Raw genomic sequence first — 24,283 nt, 5'->3', positions numbered from 1 at the left:
AACCAAAAAATATATATTATTTAGAATCAAACAATGCCTACTTTAGAAGAAGATGAAATAATGAACTACAGATGCTGGTACACAAAAAAAAAGACATAAAGTGCGAGAGTAACTCAGCAGGTCAAGCAGCGTCTCTGGAGAACTTAGATGGGTCTAGATGGCTGCTTTAAGTGAAATAGCTTGTTAAATATCTCAACCTATATCCCATGTGTCACTGGAAACATGTTCCTTGAACAAAAAGAGAAAACATATGCTGCAGACAATCATCAACTGGATAACAGATCTCAGTAAACACACATACGCACATTAAAGAGTTTAAAAACGTGTCAGTAATTTTCCACCCCCAGACCGCAAAATATCAAAGCAACCATTAGAATTTACAATGTAGTGTAAGCAATACACGCAATCCAAACAAGAAAGCTAAAAATGTTTACAAACATCATTGACTCAACAGTACTTATTCTCGAAAAACGAAACCAGAGTATAAATTTTTCTTACCAATAGGAGAGACACTTTATTAACCAAATATTTAGAGACCAAAATCCACAGTGTTTGATTTCAGGAGTGTTGTATATGTTATGGTAATATATTAATATGTAACAAAATAACCAAAACCTATATAAACCTATTGCATTAAAGCCAAAGGTATTTTTAAAACAATTCAATACCAACAGAAACAGCAAATGTTTTCCATAACTTGTAAATTATTCAGATTAAAATGGACATTAAAAAAGCAATTGTGTATAAAGGAACTGCACATGCTGGTTTATACCGAAGGTAGACACAAAATTCTGGAGTAACTCAACGGGTCGTGCAGTTACTCTGGAAAAAAGGAATAGGTGACGTTTCAGGTCGGAACCCTTCTTCAGACTGAAAGATAAAGGCCAGAACAAAACCGAGCGGCAACAGTTGACCTCAGGAAGGGTGTAGTCCATAGTGACCCATTGATGGCTGAGGAAGGTGTGCTAACAACAGGGACGTGAACAGTAGAACTAGTAGGACAACTAGGGTGGGGAAGTGGGGAGGTGACACCTGACCCGTGCTGTCTGTACGAAGTTTATATGTTCTCCCTGTGACCGCATGTGTTTTCTCTCAATGCTCCAGTTTTTCCCCACATTCCAAAGACATGCAGATTGATAGCTTAATTGGCATCTTTAAATTGTCCCTAATATGTAGATTATAATTAGTGTACAGATGATTGTTTGTTTGCGCATACTCAGTGGGCTGAGGGCTTGTTTCAACACTGTATCTCTAAACTAAACCAAAGAGGGAATTCCGAAATCTTTGGCCCAAGGTGTAATAGAAATATGAAATTCTCTCTCTTAATGACTATAAATGCATGCAACCAGGGGATCTTTAAAGACTTTACAGATATTTGGAGTGATGACAGTTGGCGATTATACAGCTATGGTAAGTAAATTAAGTTAAAATACAATGAGTCATGGTCCAATTGAATAGTCAACCAGATTCAGAGATTTATTGGCTAATCTTGTTCCTATGCTCCTCCTGTTCCTATATTGCCATGCCTTTGTTGGCATCACAGTATTCCTTTATCCATTACTTAAAAGTATGCTCCACATTTAAGCAGTGTACACCTAAGGTCTAAGCGTTAGCAAAATTCTTAGCCATGCTACACACTGATATAATGTATTGTAATACCATCTCTTTGTGCCTTTAGTTAGCACTGGTCATCTCAGTGATCCACTCAAGAAGTCATACAAAGAGTTCTTCTTTTGCAGGCCTCACTCAACCCACGAGGAGAAACACACATACCTGAGCTGTTTCTACACCTTGACACTGATCACATAGCTATATTGGCAAAGTTCTGAAAGTGCATTTGTAACTTCAGGATGCTTGGATCTGGTGCAAACGAACAATGGAGAGAATATAAAAGTGAGACAGGAGAGCAAAACAATTTGCAAAGTTCTCTGATCAATTAGTATGTAAATTAGCCTAATGGTGTACCAATAAGGCAAAAAGGCCACAAGACACCAGGCTCAATTCTCTGGGGGATGGGGAGCCAGTGGAGTTTGTAAAGGACGGGGGTGATATGGTCACGGATCGGGGAGTGGGTGAGTAGACGGGCAGCGGAGTTTTGAATGTATTGAAGTTTACTGATGATTTTTGAGGGTGAGCCATAGAGGAGGCTGTTGCAGTAGTCCAGACGGGAGGTGATGAAGACGTGGATGAGGGTTTCTGCAGCTGTGGAGGAGAGGGATGGACGGAGACGGGCAATGTTTTTGAGGTGGAAGAAGGCTGTCTTTGTGATGTGTTTGATGTGTTTGTCGAAGGAGAGGGTTTGATCAAAGATGATTCCAAGATTCCGGATGTGAGGGGAGGTGGATACTGGGAGACCATCAATATTGAGGATGAAGTTTTGGGTGGATTTTGTGAGCGTTTTTGGACCAATGATGATGATTTCAGTTTGTTGCAGTTGAGTTTGAGGAAATTTGATTGAAGCCAAGATTTTATTTCAGTGATGCAGTTTGTCAGTGTAGAATGTGTGGTGGTGGAGATTGACTTGGTGGAGATGAGGAGCTGGATATCATCGGCGAAGCAGTGGAAGTTGAGACCATGACGGCGGATTAATTGACCAAGGGGGAACAGGTAGAGAATGAAGAGGAGGGGGCCAAGGACTGAGCCTTGGGGGACACTTTGGGGGAGGGGAGCGGTGGGGGATTTACAGTTGTTAATGGAGATGAACTGGTGCCTGTCAGAGAGGTAAGATTTGAACCAGGATAGGGCTGTGCCGGTGATGTTAAAGGAGGTTTCAAGTCGGGTGAGGAGAATGGAGTGATTTATGGTGTCAAATGCGGCGCTGAGGTCAAGTAGGATGAGGATGTTGAGGTTGCCAGCGTCAGAGGAGAGGAAAAGGTCGTTTGTGATTTTGAGGAGCGCAGTTTCAGTACTGTGGTTGGAGCGAAATCCGGATTGGAAAGTTTCATACAGGTTATTGGTAGAGAGGTGGTATTTGAGTTGAGAAGCTACAGCGCTGTAAAGTTGAGTCTCCGGCGCTGCATTCGCTGTAAAGCAGCAACTCTACCGCTGCGCTACCGTGCTACCGTGCGCTACCGTGCCATAGATTAGATTGTGGTATTTAAGATGCTTTTAAATAGTTATGTGGTTATGAAGAGAATTAAGGTATATGGATAGAAACATAGAAACATAGAAAATAGGTGCAGGAGTAGGCCATTCGGCCCTTCGAGCCTGCACCGCCATTCAATATGATCATGGCTGATCATCCAACTCATTATCCCATACCTGCCTTCTCTCCATACCCCCTGATCCCTTTAGCCACAAGGGCACATCTAACTCCCTCTTAAATATAGCCAATTAACTGGCCTCAACTCCCTTCTGTGGCAGAGAATTCCACAGATTCATCACTCTCTGTGTGAAAAAAAACTTTCTCATCTCGGTCCTAAAAGACTTTCCCTTTATCCTTAAACTGTGACCCCTTGTTCTGGACGTCCCCAACATCGGGAACAATCTTCCTGCATCTAGCCTGTCCAACCCCTTAAGAATTTTGTAAGTTTCTATAAGATCCCCCCTCAATCTTCTAAATTCCAGCGAGTACAAACCGAGTCTATCCAGTCTTTCTTCATATGAAAGTCCTGCCATCCCAGGAATCAATCTGGTGAACCTTCTCTGTACTCCCTCTATGGCAAGAATGTCTTTCCTCAGATTAGGAGACCAAAACTGTACGCAATACTCCTGGTGTGGTCTCACCAATGCCCTGTACAACTGCAGCAGAACCTCCCTGCTCCTATACTCAAATCCCCTCGCTATGAATGCCAACATACCATTCGCATGATCATGCAGGCACAGTAGATTAATATAACAGCATCGTGTTTGGCATGCACATTATGGGCTGAAGTGCCTGTTCCTGTGCTGTCCTGTTCAATGTTCTACCATCACACTATTTGTAGCACATTACATTTTTTAAAAAATATTATCATCCTCCAGTTTACCCATTAATCAATTTGACCAGAGGATGTTTATAAATTATCCCTTTGTTGTATTTGTGGCCTCACAAATAGATATTCTACTTGTCCTCTTTGTCGCTCTTCCGCCTTCCACCTTCTTCCAACTTAATACTAATTTGTTTTCTCTCTTACCCTGTCCTTTCAATGAATCTTGAACTGAAGCAAATACAATCTAATCTGATGAGTATTTCAAGCATTTTCTGATTTAATTTCAGATTTCCAATATCTGTAATTTTTTTTAAATTTCACTTACAGGATGAAGTCAATACAGTTGATCCTCAGTCCGAGGTGACTGTCCAAGAAGTAAAAATACATGAACCACATACAAGAAACCAGACACAACAGCATACATTCTTGAACTGTCTTCCTCTTAATTCTCAATGACAGAAGTATTTTACCTGCAAGAATGGCCAGATTCTACATGTCCAGATATTGATAGATTGTTTGATCGAAAGATACAGCATGGAAATAGGCCTTTCAGCCCACTGAGTCCATGCTAGCTATCAATCACTAGTTCTGCGTTATCCCACATTTGCATCCACTCCCTTTATAAAGATAATTAACCTGCAAACACGCATGTCTTTGAGATGAGGGAGGAAAATGGAGCACCTGGAGGAAATCCATGGGGAGAACGTGCAATCTCCACAGACAGCACCTTGAGGTCAGAATCACGATCAAAAAAGCATCCCAACCATCTATCAAAGTCTGGAAAAAGTTACCTGCAAATGAAACACTCAAAAGTAAAACAGCTCGTATCTTAAACAGGTAAATGAAGGAGACCCAATATGATCTCAATCTGCAGAAGGTTTGATCTTTCAATAAATTACCTTTCTGATCATTTTATCAAATCACTGCAGAATAATAATGCTTTGAATGATGTAAATCTGGAATAATAAACAATGGGGTATTTCAGGTCCAGACTTTTGAAACTACCTAAGCGGCGGGGCTAGGATTAGTTTAATTCAGTGGCTGAACTGAGAGGGGCCATGTAGTTTGCAGCGAAATGAGATGCAGATACAGTAAAGGCGGAGTTGTAGTGATAATCCTGAGGGGTTCTCTTTGTGCCACCCGGGCTAGCAGCTGCATTGCAGCCCGGGGGCTGAGGTGAGTGTAAACTCAGAGAGAGACGCGCACTCAATACGTGGCACCCGAGCAAGACGCCTTCGACCGCCATCCCTCCGGCGCTCTCCTACAAGCTGCCAAACCCCGGCAATCGGATACTGCACCAAACCGGGATTCATTCCCTCTCTTCAGGTTAGGGAACATAAAAAAACAACTTTTGAGTTTGTTTCTCCCCTCTCTTTAAACAAAAAAAAAACACAAACCTTTTTCACTCGTCTGGCAGTGTACAGGCCGATCCCCTCTTGCACTCTGGACGCCTTTAGGGAGAATCTATCGGGCACGTACATGCCGAGCATGGTGGTGGTGGGAGAGGAGGGCCGGGCGCTTGCAGCCGCTGTCACCGGTCAGATTGCCTGCGGGAACTTGCTGCCCGTCCCGGCCCGGCGCTGCTGCCGTATTAGTTAGTGCTGCTGCTGCTGGGCGGCACCGCACTGATTGGCTCCGATACTCCCACCCTCTCACTCCCACCCTCTCACTCCCACTCACTCCCACCCTCTCACTCCCACCCTCTCACCCTCTCACCCTCTCACTCCCACCCTCTCACCCTCTCACTCCCACCCTCTCACTCCCACTCACTCCCACCCTCTCACTCCCACCCTCTCACCCTCTCACTCCCACCCTCTCACTCCCACCTTCTCACTCCCATCCCCACAGCTTTCCGCGGAAAGCACCGAGTGAAGGGGGGCGGGAGGGTGGGAGATGGGTGGGTGATGTGAGGGAGATGGGAGGGTGATGGGTGGGAGATGGGTGGGTGATGGGAGGGAGATGGGAGGGAGATGGGTGGGTGATGGGTGGGAGATGGGAGGGTGATGGGTGGGTGATGGGTGGGAGATGGGAGGGTGATGGGTGGGTGATGGGTGGGAGATGGGAGGGTGATGGGTGGGTGATGGGTGGGAGATGGGAGGGTGATGGGTGGGTGATGGGTGGGAGATGGGAGGGTGATGGGTGGGTGATGGGTGGGTGAACGAGAGGGAGATGGGTGGGTGATGGGTGGGAGATGGGTGGGAGATGGGAGGGTGAACGGGAGGGGGAACGGGAGGGTGAACGGGAGGGTGAACGGGAGGGAGATGGGTGGGAGATGGGTGGGAGACAGATGGTTGAACGGGAGGCAAGCGGGCTGCACGCCGCTCCGCTCCCCCAGTCGCCGTAGAGTGAAACCATCCTCTGGTTGTAAGTGAATCCGGGCCGTTTTGCAGCCGAGCTTTGCGAGCTGAGGACAAGTTGTGAGGAATTTCAAAAATCCCTCTCCATACTTTCAAATGGTTTAACACGGAATACACCCTGGATCAGGGCTGAAGACGGGTCCCGACCCGAAACATCGCCGATTCCGTCTCCCCACTGATGCTGCCTGACCCACTGAGATCCCCCAGCACCAAAGATACTGGAGGATACAACGATACTGGTATCTTTGCCCAACACTTTGTGTTTTACTGTTTAATATCATGCAGCACCTGAAGCGAAGCAGTATTTTTGTATTGAGTCACCCAACGTAAAAAGACATATCTGTTGGCAAGTGGAATTAAGAGGATCAATCTCACCAGCCTTACCATTTCATTATAACCAGCAACATAATGTAAAATAAATCTCATTTGTCTGGCACTTCATTGTGACAGAATGACGTCGAAGCCACAGTACCACTGAGATGATAAATGTGTCCAAAATTCAAGAAACGAGCATTCAGAACATCATATGGTGTCGGTTTACCTTTGTGGCGATAAGGCGGCGGTTTGGGGGACGAATCGCAGCGACATCACCCGAAGTAAATCACATCTTGGATGTCCTTCGGTTGGCTGATGATACCAATAAAAATTGCGCTTTCTTAAACGCGTAGGAAGGAACTGCAGGTGGTGGTTTATATCGAAGATAGACACAAAGGTTGGGTGTTATTTCGGGTCGGAACCCTTCTTCAGACTGTCAGAAAATTGTCTGTTCAGTCTGAAGAAGGGTTCCGAACCGAAATAACACCCATCATTTTTCTCCAGAGATGCTACCTGACCCGTTGAGTTACTCCAGCATTTTGTGTCTATCTTGTGCTTCTTAAATGTGCCTGAGTAATTGTTCACTCCATGTTTATATGGCATTTACCGATTGGATTTGCTTTTCCAAAAAAATGTCTATCGTTAAGTAGATAAACACAAAAACCTGTTGTAACTCAGCGGGTCAGATAGTATCTCTGGAGAAAAGGAATGTGTGTTGTTTCGGGTCGAGACCCTTCTTCAGACTGAGAGTCAGCGGAAAGGTAAACGAGAGATATAGACCGTGATACAGAACAAATGAATGAAAGATATGCAAAAAAAGTAGCAGTGATAAAGGAAACGGTCCATTGTCTATCAATATGTACACAGAGATCTACTGGTCGGGGGAGGCCAATGTGTCAAGTGACAGCATTCGCTTTGCTTTATTAATCCACAAAATGGAGCGAAAGTGCTTGGCTTTGGCCTCTGGAAACAACCTTGTATTATTGATTGAAATAATCAGAACACAAGTTCTCGTCCTTTCTCGTATTCTGGTGGCTAGCACGTCTGGCAAAATTAGGAATTTTACACTTTGGAAACTTAAAACAAAAACAAACAACAGAAAATGCTGGAAATACTCAGCTGGTCAATCGTCAATAGTCATTTATTTGTCACATACCCGCAGTTTAACAATAAGACCAATAAGAATAATCAATAAAAATCCAGAACACATACAATCATAACTAACACCAAACAAAAGAAACATCCATCACAGTGAGTCCCTCCAGTCACCTCCTCACTGATGGAAGGCCAGAATGTCTTTTCTCTTCCCTGCCGTCTTCTCCCGGTCGGGCATCATCAGACGAGAGAAAAAAAGTTAATACTTCTGCTTGATGATCTTTTATGAGAACGCACAATGAAAATTAATTGATCTGAAACATTGATTTTGTTTCTCCTTCCACACTTGATGTTTGACTTGCTGAGTATTTATAGCATTTTCTGCTTTTATTGTAGATTTTGTCAACATCAGAATTTTTTTGTTAAAATGCAGTTTGCTCCAGTCTCGATACTGGCTCTTCACATCAATAATCAACACAAAAAAAAATAATATGTTGATTACAATAGTTTCAACTTTGTTTTAATTTTTTTTTAAACTACTTGTCAGATGACTGAATGTCTTTGTAAAATGATTTATTTAAGTTGTGTTTTAGTAGGATAATTGGTAAATAAATCAGTGGATGTATCCTAAAATATTCATGACTTTCCTGCCAACACCAGATGATATTCCCAACATATACAGTTATTTCCATTCTGTTACCCAAGGCCTGAATGCACTAATATTGTAAATTTGTCTCTTGACCCTTGTGTGCCATATGTGGTAGTTTAGGCAGCTGTCCTCTCTGATATTTGATATGAGGAAAGTGTGTCTCCTTATTATTGCTTTCTTGAGGTGCTTTGGAAGGCTAAAATTCAGTCACTATTTGTAGCTCGTATTTCAGTAACTCTCACAGTGTTGAGTACTTTCGATAGTTTCATGTATGCATTCCCACACACACACACACACACACACACACACACACACACACACACACACACACACACACAATATATAGAGTAGCCAAATGATGATAGAAGACCTTGTGCAGAACTGAATTGACAACCACTCTGACAAATTGGATCATGTCACTCAACTTAAAACTCAGTATGAAGAACACATGTGAAATGCTGGTATTTAGCAGCAGTAAAGGTCATCCAAATGTTCTTTTTTTAAGGGCCCTGAATTGCTTTCAGGTGTTTTGAGGTTTGATTGCAATCTTTCTGACATTGCTGATCTTGGCCACTGTCAGGAACAAAATAATTTCCCGATGACTTTACATATAGTGTGGACAACATGGATGAGTGCTTTAGCTGCTGTACCCTTTCGGGTACTTTCTCATGACATAGTCAATGAGCTGAGGATAAACAGAGCAACATGCTGCAGGAGGATGGAGGAGACGAAGGGCCTTGAACCAAAATCCCTGTCCGCAGAGAGTAGTCCAACAGTATTATTCATGCATCCATCAGAGCAGACCTTAAAACATACTACCCTTTAAAATAAGAATCTTGAATTTCTTTGCCACAGAAAGCTTTCAGGCAGTAGCTGGAACCATGTAAAGCATCTCACAATTTTCAGATGACCGATCTATCAGAAAGGTCACAATTGCCATGTCAGAAAACAGAGTTCAGCTCTTTTTGATAGGTGGACCAACCAGCACAAGGATTGACCTTGATGAAGATTATGGTACAAAGGTGCAAAGGTATTTTATTGTCACGTGTACCAATTAAGGTACAGTGAAACTCGATTTACCATACAGTCATACTAAAAAAAGCAACAAAACACATAACTTTTTCAAAGTTAACATAAACATCCACCACAGCAGATTCCCCACATTCCTCACTGTGATGGAAGGCAATAAAGTCTAATCTTCACTCTTTACTTTCCCGTGGTCGGGGCAGTCGAATCAACCGCAGTCGGGGCAATCAAAGCTCCCGCATCCGGCGATCGAAGCATCCGCGTCGGGGCGGTTGAAGCACCTTCAGCTGGAGCTCCCCTAGTCAGTCCCTAACCAAAGGACCGCGATCTCCACGATGTTGAAGTCCGCAGGCTCCCGTGGTTGGAGCTCCAAGGTCGATCCCCGACAGGGACTGCCAGCTCCAAGATGTTAAGTCCTGCAGGCTCCCGCGGTTGGAGCTCCCAAAGTTGATCCCCAGCAAGATGCCGCCAGGCCCTCGATGTTAGGCCGCAGTGCGGACGGAGTTACAGAAAAAAATTGCATCTCCGTCGAGGTAAGAGATTAAAAAAAGTTTCCCCCGCCCCCCACATAAAACAAAGCTAAAGAACACTAAAACATACATTTAACACACACTGAAACAGGGAGAAAAGGATGAGACAGACTGTTGGCGAGGCAACCATTGCGGCGCCACCCGGTTGTGGCTTCCCCATAGTTCATTGATAGTTGACTGCTCCCATATTGCATTGAGAACATTTCCTCAGAACCAGGGCATCTTTGTTGGCCACTCGGGACTCCAATTAATTCATAGGTAGACACAAAATGCTGGAGTAACTCAACGGGTTAGGCAGCATCTCGGGAGAGAAGGAATGGGTGACGTTTCGGGTCGAGACCCTTCTTTAGACTGAAGAAGGGTCTCGACATGAAACGTCACCCATGACTTCTCTCCCGAGATACTGCCTGACCCGCTAAGTTACTCCAGCATTTTGTATCTACCTTCGATTTAAACCAGCATCTGCAGGGTTTTCTTCATACCAATTCATTCATGTCCATTTGTTCATTGATCATGATTAGAGGCTTCCCATGGTCAATTCAAACACACAAGGAAAGCAATACTCTTAGGGACAATATTCTTAGGGAATCTAACGGAGATTGGCAGCTAATTGTTTGGTGATAAAGACTACACTTCCACTGAGATTGTCAATAATTTTGGAGTCACACTTGAGTGGTCATATTATAAGAGTCAAACCATAGCATGTGTCATGATTGAGCACAAAATATCTGAAGGAATGGCTCCACAGCTTGCACAGATTTGGAGGTATTTAACCATTGAGTGGTTTTTGGAGGTCTTTTGTGGCTTGTGCCACCCCTCATAACTAGCAACAGTGCTGGTTCATTTAATGCCAGCAACTAGGCAATAACAGAAGGAAGCACAAAAGAAAGAAAAATAAGGCACTGGAGCACACCTTTGTCCCTTACTGGCTGTGCAATCAGAGTCTGGATCCTACCATCATCCCACCAAATTTCCACAATATTTTCATGTTTGTATCCTTCAAAAATATTAAGCGATAAAAAAAATAGATTAATCAACTATTTGTGCATTCCTGTGTTAAGTATCTGCCCTTGCCTGTTGTAGATTTTGCCATACAATACTTCTCCACTGGCTATAGCATGATTAGAGGAAGATCACTGACTTGGTGAGGATGCTGCAGGTGATCATGAATAACAACCTCTGGACCTGAACTCCTAGTCTTCATTTTCCATAGTTGTCGAGAGCTGGTCTAATATAAGCCAGGAGGTTGAAAGACAATAGCAAGTGGTGGGAGGATGATTTGGTAGAGGTTTGGAAAAATACAGTATTTTCGCAAACCTTTGACAATCTCTTAGGGCATCAAAAATCCTCAGAATCTTTTACAAGTGGCAATGCTCTCTGAACACTTGTGCCCATAAAGGTAGCAGCCTGAGCTTCCACAGCATGCTAGATGACATCCATTTGTGCTGCAAAGGAAGTGGAAACATTTGGCTTCATATTCTTGTTTCTGCAAGTGTTAAATTAGTGACAGTAACCACTTCCATCTTCATTAGCATGGATCCCACCATCAAATGTGAGTAGAGATTGCTGATAGGCAAGACTGAAGGCTTAAATACTTCACAAGCAGTGGTACTTTTGGGAGGATCTTAATTATACGTGTGAGGTCACTTTTTTTCCCTGCAGTGAATCTGTGTCTTTGGGGCTTGGCTCCGGATGTTAAGGCCAAAACTATTCCACAGTATTCCTTTTCCCATTCATAGAGTCTTACAGCATGGAAACAGGCTCTTCGGCCCAACCTGCCCACACCGAACATGTCTCATCTACACTAGTCCCACCTGTTTGTGTTTGGCCCATATCTCTCTAAACCTGTCCTATCCATGTGCCTGCCTAATTGTTTCTTAAACGATGTGATAGTCTCTGCCTCAACTACTTCCTCTGGCAGCTCGTGCCATACACCCACCACCCTTTGTGTGAAAAAGTTACCTCTCAGGTTTCTATTAAATCTTTCCCTACTTCACCTTAAACCTATCTTCTCTGGTTCTCAATTCCCCTACTCTAGGCAAGAGACTCTGTGCGTTTACCCAATCTATTCCTCTCATGATTTTATACTTCTCTATAAGATGACCCCTCATCCTCCTGCATTCCAAGGAATAGAGTCCCAGCCTAGTCAACCTCTCCCTTTAGCTCAGATCCTCAAGTCCAGGCAACCTCCTCGTAAATCGTCACTGTGCCCTTTCCAACTTGACAACATCTTTCGTATAATATGGTGCCCAGAACTGAACACAATACACTAAATGCAGCCTCACCGACGCCTTATATAACTGGAACATGACCTCCCAACTTGTACACTCAATACTCTGACTAGGAGCTATAACCACAGGGGTGAAATCTAACCACAGATGCAGAACTGCCAAGTCTTCTATTGTCAGTTAAGATCTGTACAGCTGAATTATTATCTTTTTCTTGTGAGAACACAATGGCTGTCACTTTCCATTCTTTTACTTGTAACTTTGGAGGATTCATATCGAGATTTTCACAGAATTACCACTGCTTGGTTGACCAGCATCAGTAATTATATTAGCCTATGGGCTTCATGTTGTGAGAGGTATATCAGTGATCAGGCCTATATAGGTTTGGGAGAAATGGGCAGACACCTAACATTATTGGGCCTGCTCAGAACTTTAGCCCATTGGCACAATTTCACCCAAACATTTCTCCACAGCAGGAATGCTATAATTCACGTTTGATACTATTTTACTATAATACTCATGTAGAAAATTTACTTGGCAGGTCTCAGGTCAATTAATAATGGGTCTGAATCCAAGCCACAAAATTGCTCCTAAATTTGTAATGTGTACGCTGTGTGCCAAACTTTGAACTGTATGTAGATCCAATCTTTTTCACTTACAGTGATTCACATAACACTCTTTAAAAAATTGAGTAATTTTGCATTATTTTGGCTAACATTGCTCCCTCAATGAATATCTTCAAAATTTATTCAGGTAGATCTCACTAGCCTGTTCCACTTGTCCAGAATCATTTCCTGCAATCAACTCAATACTCACTTATCTAGCCTGGATGCCGAGGACCAGTGAGATTGGCCATCTGCATCCAGGAATACAGCAGCATGGCTCCAACACAACCTGATCACTTGTCATGAATATTAGAGCCTTCACTGATAGCCTATGGAAGCTGGCAAGGTCACTCCTCAACTGTACATATTATAAAATTTCTGCAATTTTTTATTGTTTTTAAATGTCTCCAACATCCCTCTTTAAAATCTTCGAAATAAAAAAGTATCAAAAATACTAAAAGCCGAAAAACATTCAGAAAAGTATAAATAATTCAAAACTTTGTGAAGTAATTAAAAAATTGCAAGTAAGTTCACTTGCTATTTACAAAACAACGTGTCACAATTAAGAATCTAGTTTACCTGAAGTGAGAGCAATGTGCAAGATACATCTTCGATGTGCAAGATACATCTTCTGGATGCACTGGGACGCATCCTCAGTGATGTGACCTGGGGTCATCGGGTGTTTCGGGTCTCACAACATCAGACGCCCTCGCCCAGGCGACCTAGCCGGGGTTGATGAGGCCCCGACTTGCATTCCCAGCAGCAACCGCCCACGGATCAGCCCTCTTAATCCAAAACCATCTAGTGGCTTTCTCCGCGGCTTCGCTTGCGGATTGAATGGCCCACTTCTTTGCCAGTCACGTATTGCCCAATTGGTTGAGGACTTTGCAGAGTGAGTGTCCTGCAAAGCCTCTACAGCCCACCTCTATGGGTTCATAGTATATCTTCCAGCCTCTGTCCCGGCACATCTCCACCAGTTCCTGGTACTTTGCGTGTTTCCTCTCATTTGCTTCTTCAATACACTCTTCCCAGGGCACTGTCAGCTCCAGAATGATCAGCTGTTTTGTCACTTCGGAGGTGATGATCATGTCTGGCCCGAATGATGTTGCTGTGATGTGCTGCGGAAATTTCAGCTGTTTGCCCAGATCAACGTGCAGCTGCCAGTCAGTGGCCGTGTAGAGGAGGTCCGCCCTTGTTTTTGGTTGTGGTCCAGGCTTCTCTCCAGCTTTGACAAAAGTGATTGATTTATTTGGGGCATGGTGTTGTTTGCTGTTACTGATGGCAGTGGCTATGCTCTCAGCAACCACCTTGAGCACCTGGTCATGGCGCCACCGATAGCGACCTTCCCCAAGGGACTTTGGGCAGCTGCTGAGGAGATGTTCTGACCCCTTCCAGTGCAAAGTGGGCAGGAGATAGTGCAGGAGATAGTGCCAACTGAAAAATTAGACCAGGGATTTCCATGTATGACCCATATTTGCATACCTGACTTTTTTTGCGGACAGCAACACAGAATAAATTATTCTATCGCATGCGCTGGTATTTCTGTCCACAGTGACATAAACCAGAGCTCAAAATGCCACACAATGACTTTTGTGGTCGACATTTTACTACTTTGGTGGATCGGTCTGAATAAATCTAGGAGATTGCACTTGGGAATTTGGGCTTCATTTTTGTTTTTGCACTGTATTGTTTTTTTAAAGTTATCAAAATTGTCCTTTTTGTTGTTTAGTATGGTATCTACTGAGTACTATGTTTACATACCTGTCGTGCTATTGCAAATAAGAAAATTCTTCCATTCTGGGACATATTACAATAAAACACTCTTGACTCTTCACTCTTGACTTTTTGGAGCATAATACCATATACCTGCTTTTCTTGCCTTTTAAAGGGAAACGCTGTGCCATTGGACAACTGAACTAATCAGCCTCAGACTGGTTGCAAACTGCTCAAACATCTTCCAAGGTCCATAGAGCAAGCTGCAGCTGAGAGAATATTTTTTCCCAGCATTTAGCTACTGCACCACTCATTCACAGGGTGCCTCTGTGGTGAAACATTATTTCTGGAGGCTTCATCATACGTTTTAATTTGCTATAAATCCTGAAAAATGTTTTTTAATATCTCAACTGATTTTAATAAACCACGTTTTTCAGACTAACATATTGATGAAGCCAACAGAATTTAAAAATTAACTTAGCTGACTGCCACTATACTTGAGCTGAGCTGTGTTTTTACAAATGTGAATGAGACTTGGTCTTGATGGGCATCTTGCAAATTCTTTAGTCAATTAGCAAAACCTCTTTGGACAATTTCCACTGTAAATGGATTGATTGTAATCATGTGTTGTCTTTCTGATCACTGGTTAACATGCAACTAACACTTTTCACTGTACCTCGGTATACGTGACACTAAACTAAAGTAAACTAAGTTGGCCTAGAGAGGCATACACTAATTAAATGTTGTCAACGAATCAGAAGACATGTATGCATTTCACCAAAAGGTTATAATCAATCGAAAAATACTATGTTGGGAGGAATTACTTTTAAACGTTGCTCTGTAACAGCATTCCGGACTGATCAGTCAATTGGGTATCTCGTTACTCCTGATGAAATAGCACCTTTCGTTTAGAATTTCAAACAGGCTAAAGACTAGAGCACCAGCTGGATCAGGGTGATGCTGCTTACGAGTTGAAAGTCGACCTGTGACTCCACAGAAGCTGATACCTGAATTAGTAGCTGCTGTGTGAGGGGATTGTCATCCAGCTCTAACAAGGAAGTACACATCACCTTTTGGGGAAGGTCATGGTCTCCGGGTTATTTACAACAGACTGAGAGAATGCCTACGTCCTTTGAGACAGTATTAATACATAACTACTCCTTTCCCCAATTAGCTCCAGTGAGCCCACATCAGATTCCCTATGCTTCATGCTAGACATCCCATGGCATGCCTATTTTGCACATCCCTAGTGATGTCAGTCTCTGAGATACCATTTAAGGTGCAAGGCAAAATCATGTTGTTTGCTCATCCACCTCTTCTTCCACCACCCGTAGAGACTGACTCACCCGCACGGTGGCCCCAACTCACCCGCCAAAGAAGCGTGTCACGGACCGGAACCCACCCGGTAGGCCCGACTCACCCCACAGGCCTCCCAGGCAGCCGTGGCGGCAGACGCCTCCCAGGAGGCCAGGCGGTGAAGCTTGCCTGGACCAATGGAGCCTCATGGTGGCGTTAAAGCCTCAGCAGCAACGGTGGAGCCTCGGCGCCAGCGGTGGGGCCTCAGCAGTGGCAGTGGAGCCTTGGCGGTGGTGGTGGGGCCTAGTGGTCGACTGAGCCTCGCAGCGGCAGCAGTGAAGCTTCGCGGGTCGATCTATGGTCGATGAGGGCGAGGGGAACCACCATGAAGGGGGGAGGGGAAGAACATTGGAGGATCCGGTGTGGGGGGATCGCCATGATGGAGGGGGAATGACAATGAACAATGAAGAACCCGGCACGGGGGAACCGCTGGTAACTTTGTCAGCGCCATACATGGCAACTATTTGCATACCTCGGGTATGCAAGCAAAGAATTTTGCTGTGAGTTGCTGCATGGGACAATAAAGTATTCCATTCTATTCCACCTCTTCCTCCTGCATCACCATCTCCTCCTACACATCAATCTCTTCCTGTTCTGCTTTGTGCTGTTCCATATACCTGATTGACTGTTCAATCATTTAACAAACAGAAGTAAGCTGTGCTTATAATCTGCACAGAAGACAAGGTAGATTTTTAATATATCTGCTGCTGATCAAGTCAAAGAGAATGTAGTCATCATAATGAAACATTGTTCTTAAAATCTTGATAGATTCAACATGACCTTTGCTCAAGAAGTGATTTATGCCTTGAATGTCTTGGTGGCCTTTCTGTCTATGAAGAGGACTGGAAAGGCGCCACACAGAGGAGAACCCATCTGATCTACCTTCCTATTCCTCAGTCTAACTGGAAACAAAGGGCATTAAGTGACCTTTTCATCTTTTAATTTATACTACATTGGGAAACCTGAACTATGTGTGTGAACATGTGTGCGTGTGGTTGAAGATGAGCATTGTGTGGATGGAGTAACAGTTTGTCTGAATATGTATGTTTATGCATTTGGAAAAATGTGTATTTACGAGAGAGAAACTATGGGATGTGCATCTCTCCCTGATACATCACATGAGGTTATGATTTTTTTACCCGCATTTTCAATTGTTTGAAATTCTCACTTCTGGAGAAGATAATATGTACATTCTTCCTCCAAACTTTTCTTCTGTTAACTCAGCTGGCTGTTTTGACCCCCTGGCAAACTGTACCTCTCTCCTGTCAAGTTTCTTACATATGAACATTTCCTTGCCACTTTCAGAAAGTCCGGGGATTTATCTGCAACCACTCTCTCCTCTATGGCATAATTAATGCTGTGCTGTTTATCCGCCATAGGGAGTGTGGCTTCAAGGGTGACACATATCATAACAATATCCACGCCAGAGAGATAAAACCATGGTTAATCCAATATCAGTTGCCTTGCGCCATTGTCTAATGTTAAAATTATTCCCGAGATGAAATTCCTCAACCCGGAACCTTTCTAATAAATCTTTTCTGCACCGTCTCCAGGACTTTTACATCCTTCTGTGGAGGCCAGAATTTAAGACTGAGATGAGGAAGAACTGCTTCGCTTGAATTCTCCATCTTATGCCACTACATAGGTTCAAGCATGGGACAAATAGATTTTTTTAATCTACAGGAATCAATGGTTATGGGAACCAGGCAGGAATCTATCAATATCAAGATCAGATCAGCCATCATCTTATTGAATGGTGGAGCAGGCTTGGGAGATCAAGTGACAAACTTTGCTCATATCTGTTATTTTCAAATTGCACTGTGTTCATTTCCATTCACTACTCCTCAGATAATGTACAAGCTAAACAAAAGTCTTAAAATCTTCAGGCATGGATGGTGGAAAAGGTGATAAAGTGCCAAGCAATGAATATCTCCAAAACAAGAGAGTAGATATCTCTGTCCTCTTGACATTCAGAAGCATCACATCACCAAATTCTGCATCAGCATTGTAGAGGACACCATTGCCCAGAAATGTAACACATTCAGCCACTTTAAAACAATGGTCCTTGATTATGCTGGTGGCCCTGCCAAGGCAGCATGAGGTGTAAATGGGTCCAATGGAAGGGAGGTTGGTTTGTGTGATGGTCTGAGCTGCATCCTTCTCACAAACCAACCTCCCTTCCATTGACTCCATTTACACCTCACACTGCTTCGGCAAGGCCACCAGCATAATCAAGGACAAGTTGCACCCTCTTCTCACCTTTCCCATCGGGCAAAAATACAGAAGTGTGAAAATGCACTCCTCCAGATTCAGGGACAGTTTCTTCCCAGCTGTAATCAGGCAAGTGAGCCATCCTATCAACATCTAGAGAGCAGTCCTGAACTACTATCTACCTCATTGGAGACCCTCGGATTCTCCTTGATCGGACTTCACTGGATCTTATCTTGCACTAAATGGTACTCATGTTATTCCTTATCATGTATTTGTACGTTGTGAATGGCTCGATTGTAATCAAGTATTGTCTTTCCGCTGACTGGTTCACACGCAACAACAGCTTTTCGCTGTACTTCAGTAAATTAAACTAAACTGTAGGTGCAGGTCAGTGGTTGGTTATTCTACAGTGAGGACTCACTCCCGTCTCTTCAAAGCTTTTCCACCAATTATAACGCACCGACAGTAAACATAGAAAATAGGTGCAGGAGGAGGCCATTTGGCCCTTCGAGCCAGCACCGCAGTCTAAAATCAATCAAGAAGTTTTGCTCCAGAGAGAATGCAGCTTGTAGCTTTATATACTGCGTACAAACTGTACTTGTGTACCATCCCCAAGGATCACTGCCACATATTATCAGGGCCTCTTTTGCAACACCTCCCATAAATGCAATCTGCGCCAGCCATACAGATAAGGGAAACAAGCACATGGAAATACCACTGCCTTGTTCTCTTCCTTGTCATACACCATGCTGGTTTAGAACTATATCACTGCCCCTTCATCATTACGTGGTGAAGTTCCAGATCAGATCTGTGATGATGAATACATTGCAGCAGTTCAAGAAGATAACTCATTTCATTTTTCTCAGCCAATTAATGACAGCTATATTTGTTAGACTTGGCAGTAACTCCCATGTGAAAAATTAATACTGCAATAACTATGAACTTCTTTCATAAAATAAATACTTTGTAGAATGATTATATTCTGAGGTCTTTGTGATTTAATGCTATTTCTGTTATTTTATTTAAATGCCTTTGTGTATTATGTATTGATGATAGTTGATGATAATTTGTAAAACTTTTTCGTATGTCTTCTAACAATTGTGTATTATATAGACTTTTAATATTATTAACTGCTTAGATTCAGGTTGATCAGGTTGATCAATCCAAAAATTGCTACAGGTTAGTTCTTAAATTTCAATGTGAACAATGATTTATTAGGCTTATATTCTGTTTATATTAAGACTTGCAAAACTTAAGATATACCCAGCAAAGCCAGAATTATTTCATATCAAAGCAAATTCTGATTTGTAATCAAACTTATTTATTGAATTTTCTGTCTTCTTTCCTTTTACTATCACTTCATTTCCTTAGTGTCTTTAATTTCATTCAAAATTCTTATTCTAGATTGGGCTTTTTTTATTTCCTATTTTATTCATCCTAGTATACAAACACTTTGTTGCTGATCATTACAGAAGAAGGGTCTCAACCTAAAACGTCACCCATTCCTTCTCTCCAGATATGCTGCCTGACCCGTTGAGTTACTCCAGCATTTTGTGTCTACCTTCGATTTAAACCAGCATCTGCAGTTTTCTTTCCTACAGAAAAAGGCTCAGTCAATTTGAAATAGAACATAGAAAGAAGAAAAGTTCAGAAAGTGCTGGAGTAACTCAGCGGATCAGGCAATATCTCTGAAGATCATGAATAGATGAGGTTTTGTGTAGTGACCCTTCTTCAAAAAGATCCCAACCTGAAACATCATCTGTCCATGACCTCCAGAGATGCTGCCTGGCCTGCTGGGGTAGTCCAGTCCTTTGTGTCTTTTTTTGTAAATCAGCATCTACAGTTCCTTGTTTCTCCATAAAAAAGTTTAACACAGGAACAGCCATTTGGCCCACAATGTCTATGCCAAACATGATGTCAAAGTAAACTAATCTAACCTCATTTGCCTGCACATAATCCATATCTCTCCATTCTCTACATACTCATGTTCCTATCCAAAAGTCTATTAAACACCACAATGGTATCCCACCACCACCCCTGGCAGCCCGTTCCAGGAACCCACCACCCTCTGTAAAAAAAACAATCCCGCATCTTGACTTGTAAGATATTATCATTTTCATGAGATTATGTTATTGAGTAGTTGAAAGTAATATATCATTATATTGGAAATTAGAGTTTAAGTTACTGACAATGTTCTCTCATAAAATGAAAAGTTGAATGTTATCACTATCGTAAATAGATTAGGACCGGTGAAAGATTATTTTCAAGTGTTAAATGCAAGTTAGTTCACATTTTAATTATGTACTCTCTCTTTTGTAGCATTGTGCTGATCTGAATCTTATGACATAATATTGTTGGTTTTCTTATACTGAATGTTTAACCGTAAGCTTATCTTTTGTTGTGCCTAATTCTGGTAATGCTTAATCAATACTGTAAAGAGTCATCTGAAACAGAAGCCCTCCAACCAAACATTTATCCCGTAATCAGCCATGCAGAAATGATTATTTTATTAAACATTCTGCTGCTCGTATGGGGTGTGGTCAACAACGTGGAAGCGTATCCATGCAGCTAACGGTAAAGAGAGTGTAGGAAAGGTCATGTTTAAACTAATAGGGCAGTGGGATGGGAACCAATGCAAGGAGTCAGAGGGCCATAAAAGGAGGACAGAAGCAAAAGGTAGAAGGGAGATGAGAAAAACAAACCTGAATCCTTTGTGCCTTAATGCGAGGAGCATTCATAATAAGGTGAATGAATTCATAATAAGGTGGATGATAGACAGAAAGGAAGAGGAGGTGGTGTGGCATTGCTGGTTAAAGATGAGATTAATGCAATGTACTCTCAGAGGGATCTGGGAATAACTGTGCATTGTTCCCTGAAGGTGGAATCTCATGTGGATAGGGTGGTGAAGAAGGCGTTTGGTATGCTTGCCTTTATAAATCAGAGCATCGAGTATAGAAGTTGGGATGTGATGTTGAAATTGTACACGGCATTGGTGAGGCCGAATCTGGAGTATGGTGTGCAGTTCTGGTCGCCAAATTATAGGAAAGATGTCGACAAAATGGAGAGGGTACAGAGGAGATTTACTAGAATGTTGCCTGGGTTTCAGCACTTAAGCTACAGAGAGAGGTTGAACAGGTTGGGTCTTTATTCTTTGGAGCGTAGAAGGTTGAGGGGGGACTTGATAGAGGTTTTTTAAATTTTGAGAGGGACGGACAGAGTTGACGTGGGTAGGCTTTTCCCTTTGAGAGTGGGGAAGATTCCAACAAGGGGACATAGCTTCAGAATTGAGGGACAAAAGTTTAGGGGTAACATGAGGGGTAACTTCTTTACTCAGAGGGTGGTGGCTGTATGGAATGGTCTTCCGGTGGAAGTGGTGGAGGCTGGCTCGATTTTATTATTTAAGAGTAAATTGGATAGGTATATGGATAAGAGGGGATTAGAGGATTATGGTCTGAGTGCAGGTAGATGAGACTAGGTCAGGGAGAGTGGTCGGCGTGGACTGGAAGGGCCGAACGGGCCTGTTTCCGTGCTGTAGTTGTTATATGGTTATATGGTTATTAATAGTAAGGAGAGACATTTGCTTGGATGCTGTAGAATCGGTATGGGTAGAACTGTGAAATAGCCAAGGGCAGAGAACGCTTGTTGGAGTTGTATACAAACCACCAAACAGCAGTAGGGAAGTTGGGGATAGCATCAAGCAGGAAATTAGGGATGCGTGTAGCGAAGGTACAGCAGTTATCATGGGTGAATTTAATCTGCATATAGATTGGGCCAACCAAATTGGTAACAGCCCTGAGGAGGAGGATTTCCTGGAATATATACGGGATGGTTTTGTAAACCAATATGTAGAGGAACCAACTAGAGGGCAGGCCATCCTAGACTAGGTATTGTGTAATGAAGAAGGATTAGTTAGTGATCTTGTGGTGCAAAGTCCCTTGGGCAACAGTGACCATAATATGGTGGAATTCTGCATTAGGATGTAGAGTGACATGGTTAATTTAGAGACTAAGGTCCTGAACTTAAAGAAAGGAGAGTTGCAGATAAGAAACGAGAATTGGCTAGGATAGAAAGGGTTGACAGTGGAGATGCAATGGCAAAAATTTAAAGATCGCGTGGATGAATTCCAAAAATTGTTCATCCCTGCCTGGCAAAAAACGGGGAAGGCGGCTCAACTGTGGCTAACGAGGAAAACCAAGGATAGTGTTAAATCCAAGGAAAAGGCATATAAATTGGCTAGAGGAAGCAGCAAACCGGAGGACTGGGAGAAATTTGGAACTCAACAGAAGAGGACAAAGGGGTTAATTAAGAAAGGAAAAAAGAGCACGAAAAAAAGCTTGCGGGGAATATAAAAACTGACTATAAAAGCTTCTTTAGATATGTGAAAAGGAAAAGATTAGTGAAGACAAATGTAGGTCCCTTACAATCAGAGACAGGTGAATTTATAATGGGAAACAAGGAAATGGCAGAACAGTTAAACGAATACTTTGGTTCTGTCTTCTCTAAGGAAGACACAAACAATCTCCCAGAAATACGAGGGGACCAAAGATCTCGTGGGAGGAACTGAAGGGAATCCACATTAGTTAGGAAATGGTGTTAGGTAAACTGTTGGGACCCAAGGCAGATAAATCCCCAGGGCCTGATGGTCTGCATCCCAGTACTTGAGGAGGTGGCTTTAGAAATCGTGGATGCATTGGTGATCATTTTCCAATGTTCCCTTGACTCTGGATCAGGTCATGTAAGCTGGAGGGTAGCTAACGCAACTCTACTTTTAAAAAAAGGAGGGACAGAGAAAACGGGGAATTATAGGCCAGCCAGTCTTACATCAGTAGTGGAGAAGCTGCTTGAGTCGATTATTAAAGATGTAATAGCAGCGCATTTGGATAGCAGTGACAGGATCGGTCAAAGTCAGCATGGATTTATGAAGAGGAAATCATGCTTGACTAATCTTCTGGAGTTTTTTGAGAATGTAACAAGCAGAATGGATAAGGGAGACCCAGTGGAAGTGGTATATCTGGACTTTCAAAAAGCCTTTGACAAGGTCCCATACAAGAGATTAGTGTGCAAAATTAGAGCACATGGTATTGGGGGTAGGGTATTGACATGGATAGGGAACTGGTTGGCAGACAGGAAAGAAAGAGTAGGAATTAACGGGTCTTTTTCAGAATAGCAGGCAGTGACTAGTGGGGTGTAACATCTCTAAGTTTGCAGATGACACAAAGCTGGGTGGCAGTGTGAGCTGCAAGGAGGATGCTTTGAGGCTGCAGGGTGACTTGGATAGGTTGGGTGAGTGGGCAGATGCATGGCAGATGTAGTATAATGTGGATAAATGTGAGATTATCCACTTTGGTGGCAAGAACAGGAAGGCAGATTATTATCTGAATGGTGTCAGATTAGGAAAAGGGGAGGTGCAACGAGACCTGGGTGTGCCTGGACATCAGTCACTAAAAGTAAGCATGCATGTACAGCAGGCAGTTAAGAAAGCTAATGGCATGTTGGCCTTCATTGCGAGGGGATTTGAGCTTAGGAACAAGGAGGTCCTACTGCAGTTGTACAGGCCCCTGGTGAGGCCGCACCTGGAGTATTGTGTGCAATTTTGGTCTCCTAATTTGAGGAAGGATATTATTGCTATTGAGGGAGTGCAATGTAGGTTCACCAGGTTAATTCCCAGGAAAGCGGGACAGACATATGATGAAAGAATGGGTCAACTGGGCTTGTATTCACTGGAATTTAGAAGGATGGGAGGGGATCCTATAGAAACATATAACATTCTTAAAGGTTTGGACATGCTAGATGCAGAAAAAATGTTTCTGATATTGGGGAAGTCCAGAACCAGGGGTCACAGTTTAAGAATAAGGGATAGACCATTTTGGACTGAGATGAGGAAAGACTTTTTCAACCAGAGAGTTGTGAATCTGTGCAATTCTCTGCCACAGAAAGCAGTGGAGGCCAATTCACTGGATGTTTTTAAGAGAGAGTAGATTTAGCTCTTAGGGCTAAAGGAATCAAGGGATATGGGGAAAAAGCACGATTGGGGTACTGATCTGAGATGATCAGCCATAATCATATTGAATGGCGGTGCTGGCTCAAAGAGCTGAATGGCACCTATGTTTCTATCCTCAATTCACCCAAATCTCCTTGTCCCATGAACCTCACATTTAATTAAACATGAGAAGCACATGAGACACACATGAGTACTCCCATTAGTACTAAAGCCTCTTTTTAAAAAAAATTGCCTACATGGGTTCAAACCCATTAACTCAATTCTTCTGCATTTCTGTGATTTCCAA

At 42.9% G+C, this 24,283-nt stretch overlaps 1 protein-coding gene across 3 annotated transcripts in view; it reads right to left on the bottom strand.

The window, feature by feature from the left end:
• The window catches only part of prdm5 (PR domain containing 5), a 243,768-nt gene extending 238,300 nt beyond the window's left edge, over positions 1-5,468 (bottom strand). For all 3 annotated transcript variants that reach the window (XM_078411286.1, XM_078411294.1, XM_078411303.1), the window contains exon 1: positions 5,309-5,468. In XM_078411286.1, coding sequence (XP_078267412.1) covers positions 5,309-5,401 — 93 coding nt within the window. In that variant the 5' untranslated portion in view covers positions 5,402-5,468. The remainder of the gene's footprint in view (positions 1-5,308) is intronic.
• Positions 5,469-24,283: the final 18,815 nt, after the last annotated feature.

This window comes from Rhinoraja longicauda, chromosome 1, assembly GCF_053455715.1.
Source record: "Rhinoraja longicauda isolate Sanriku21f chromosome 1, sRhiLon1.1, whole genome shotgun sequence".
NCBI classification, from domain to species: domain Eukaryota; kingdom Metazoa; phylum Chordata; class Chondrichthyes; order Rajiformes; family Arhynchobatidae; genus Rhinoraja; species Rhinoraja longicauda.
Note: the sequence above shows the minus strand (reverse complement) of the source record. Positions and strands in the feature narration are given on the sequence as shown.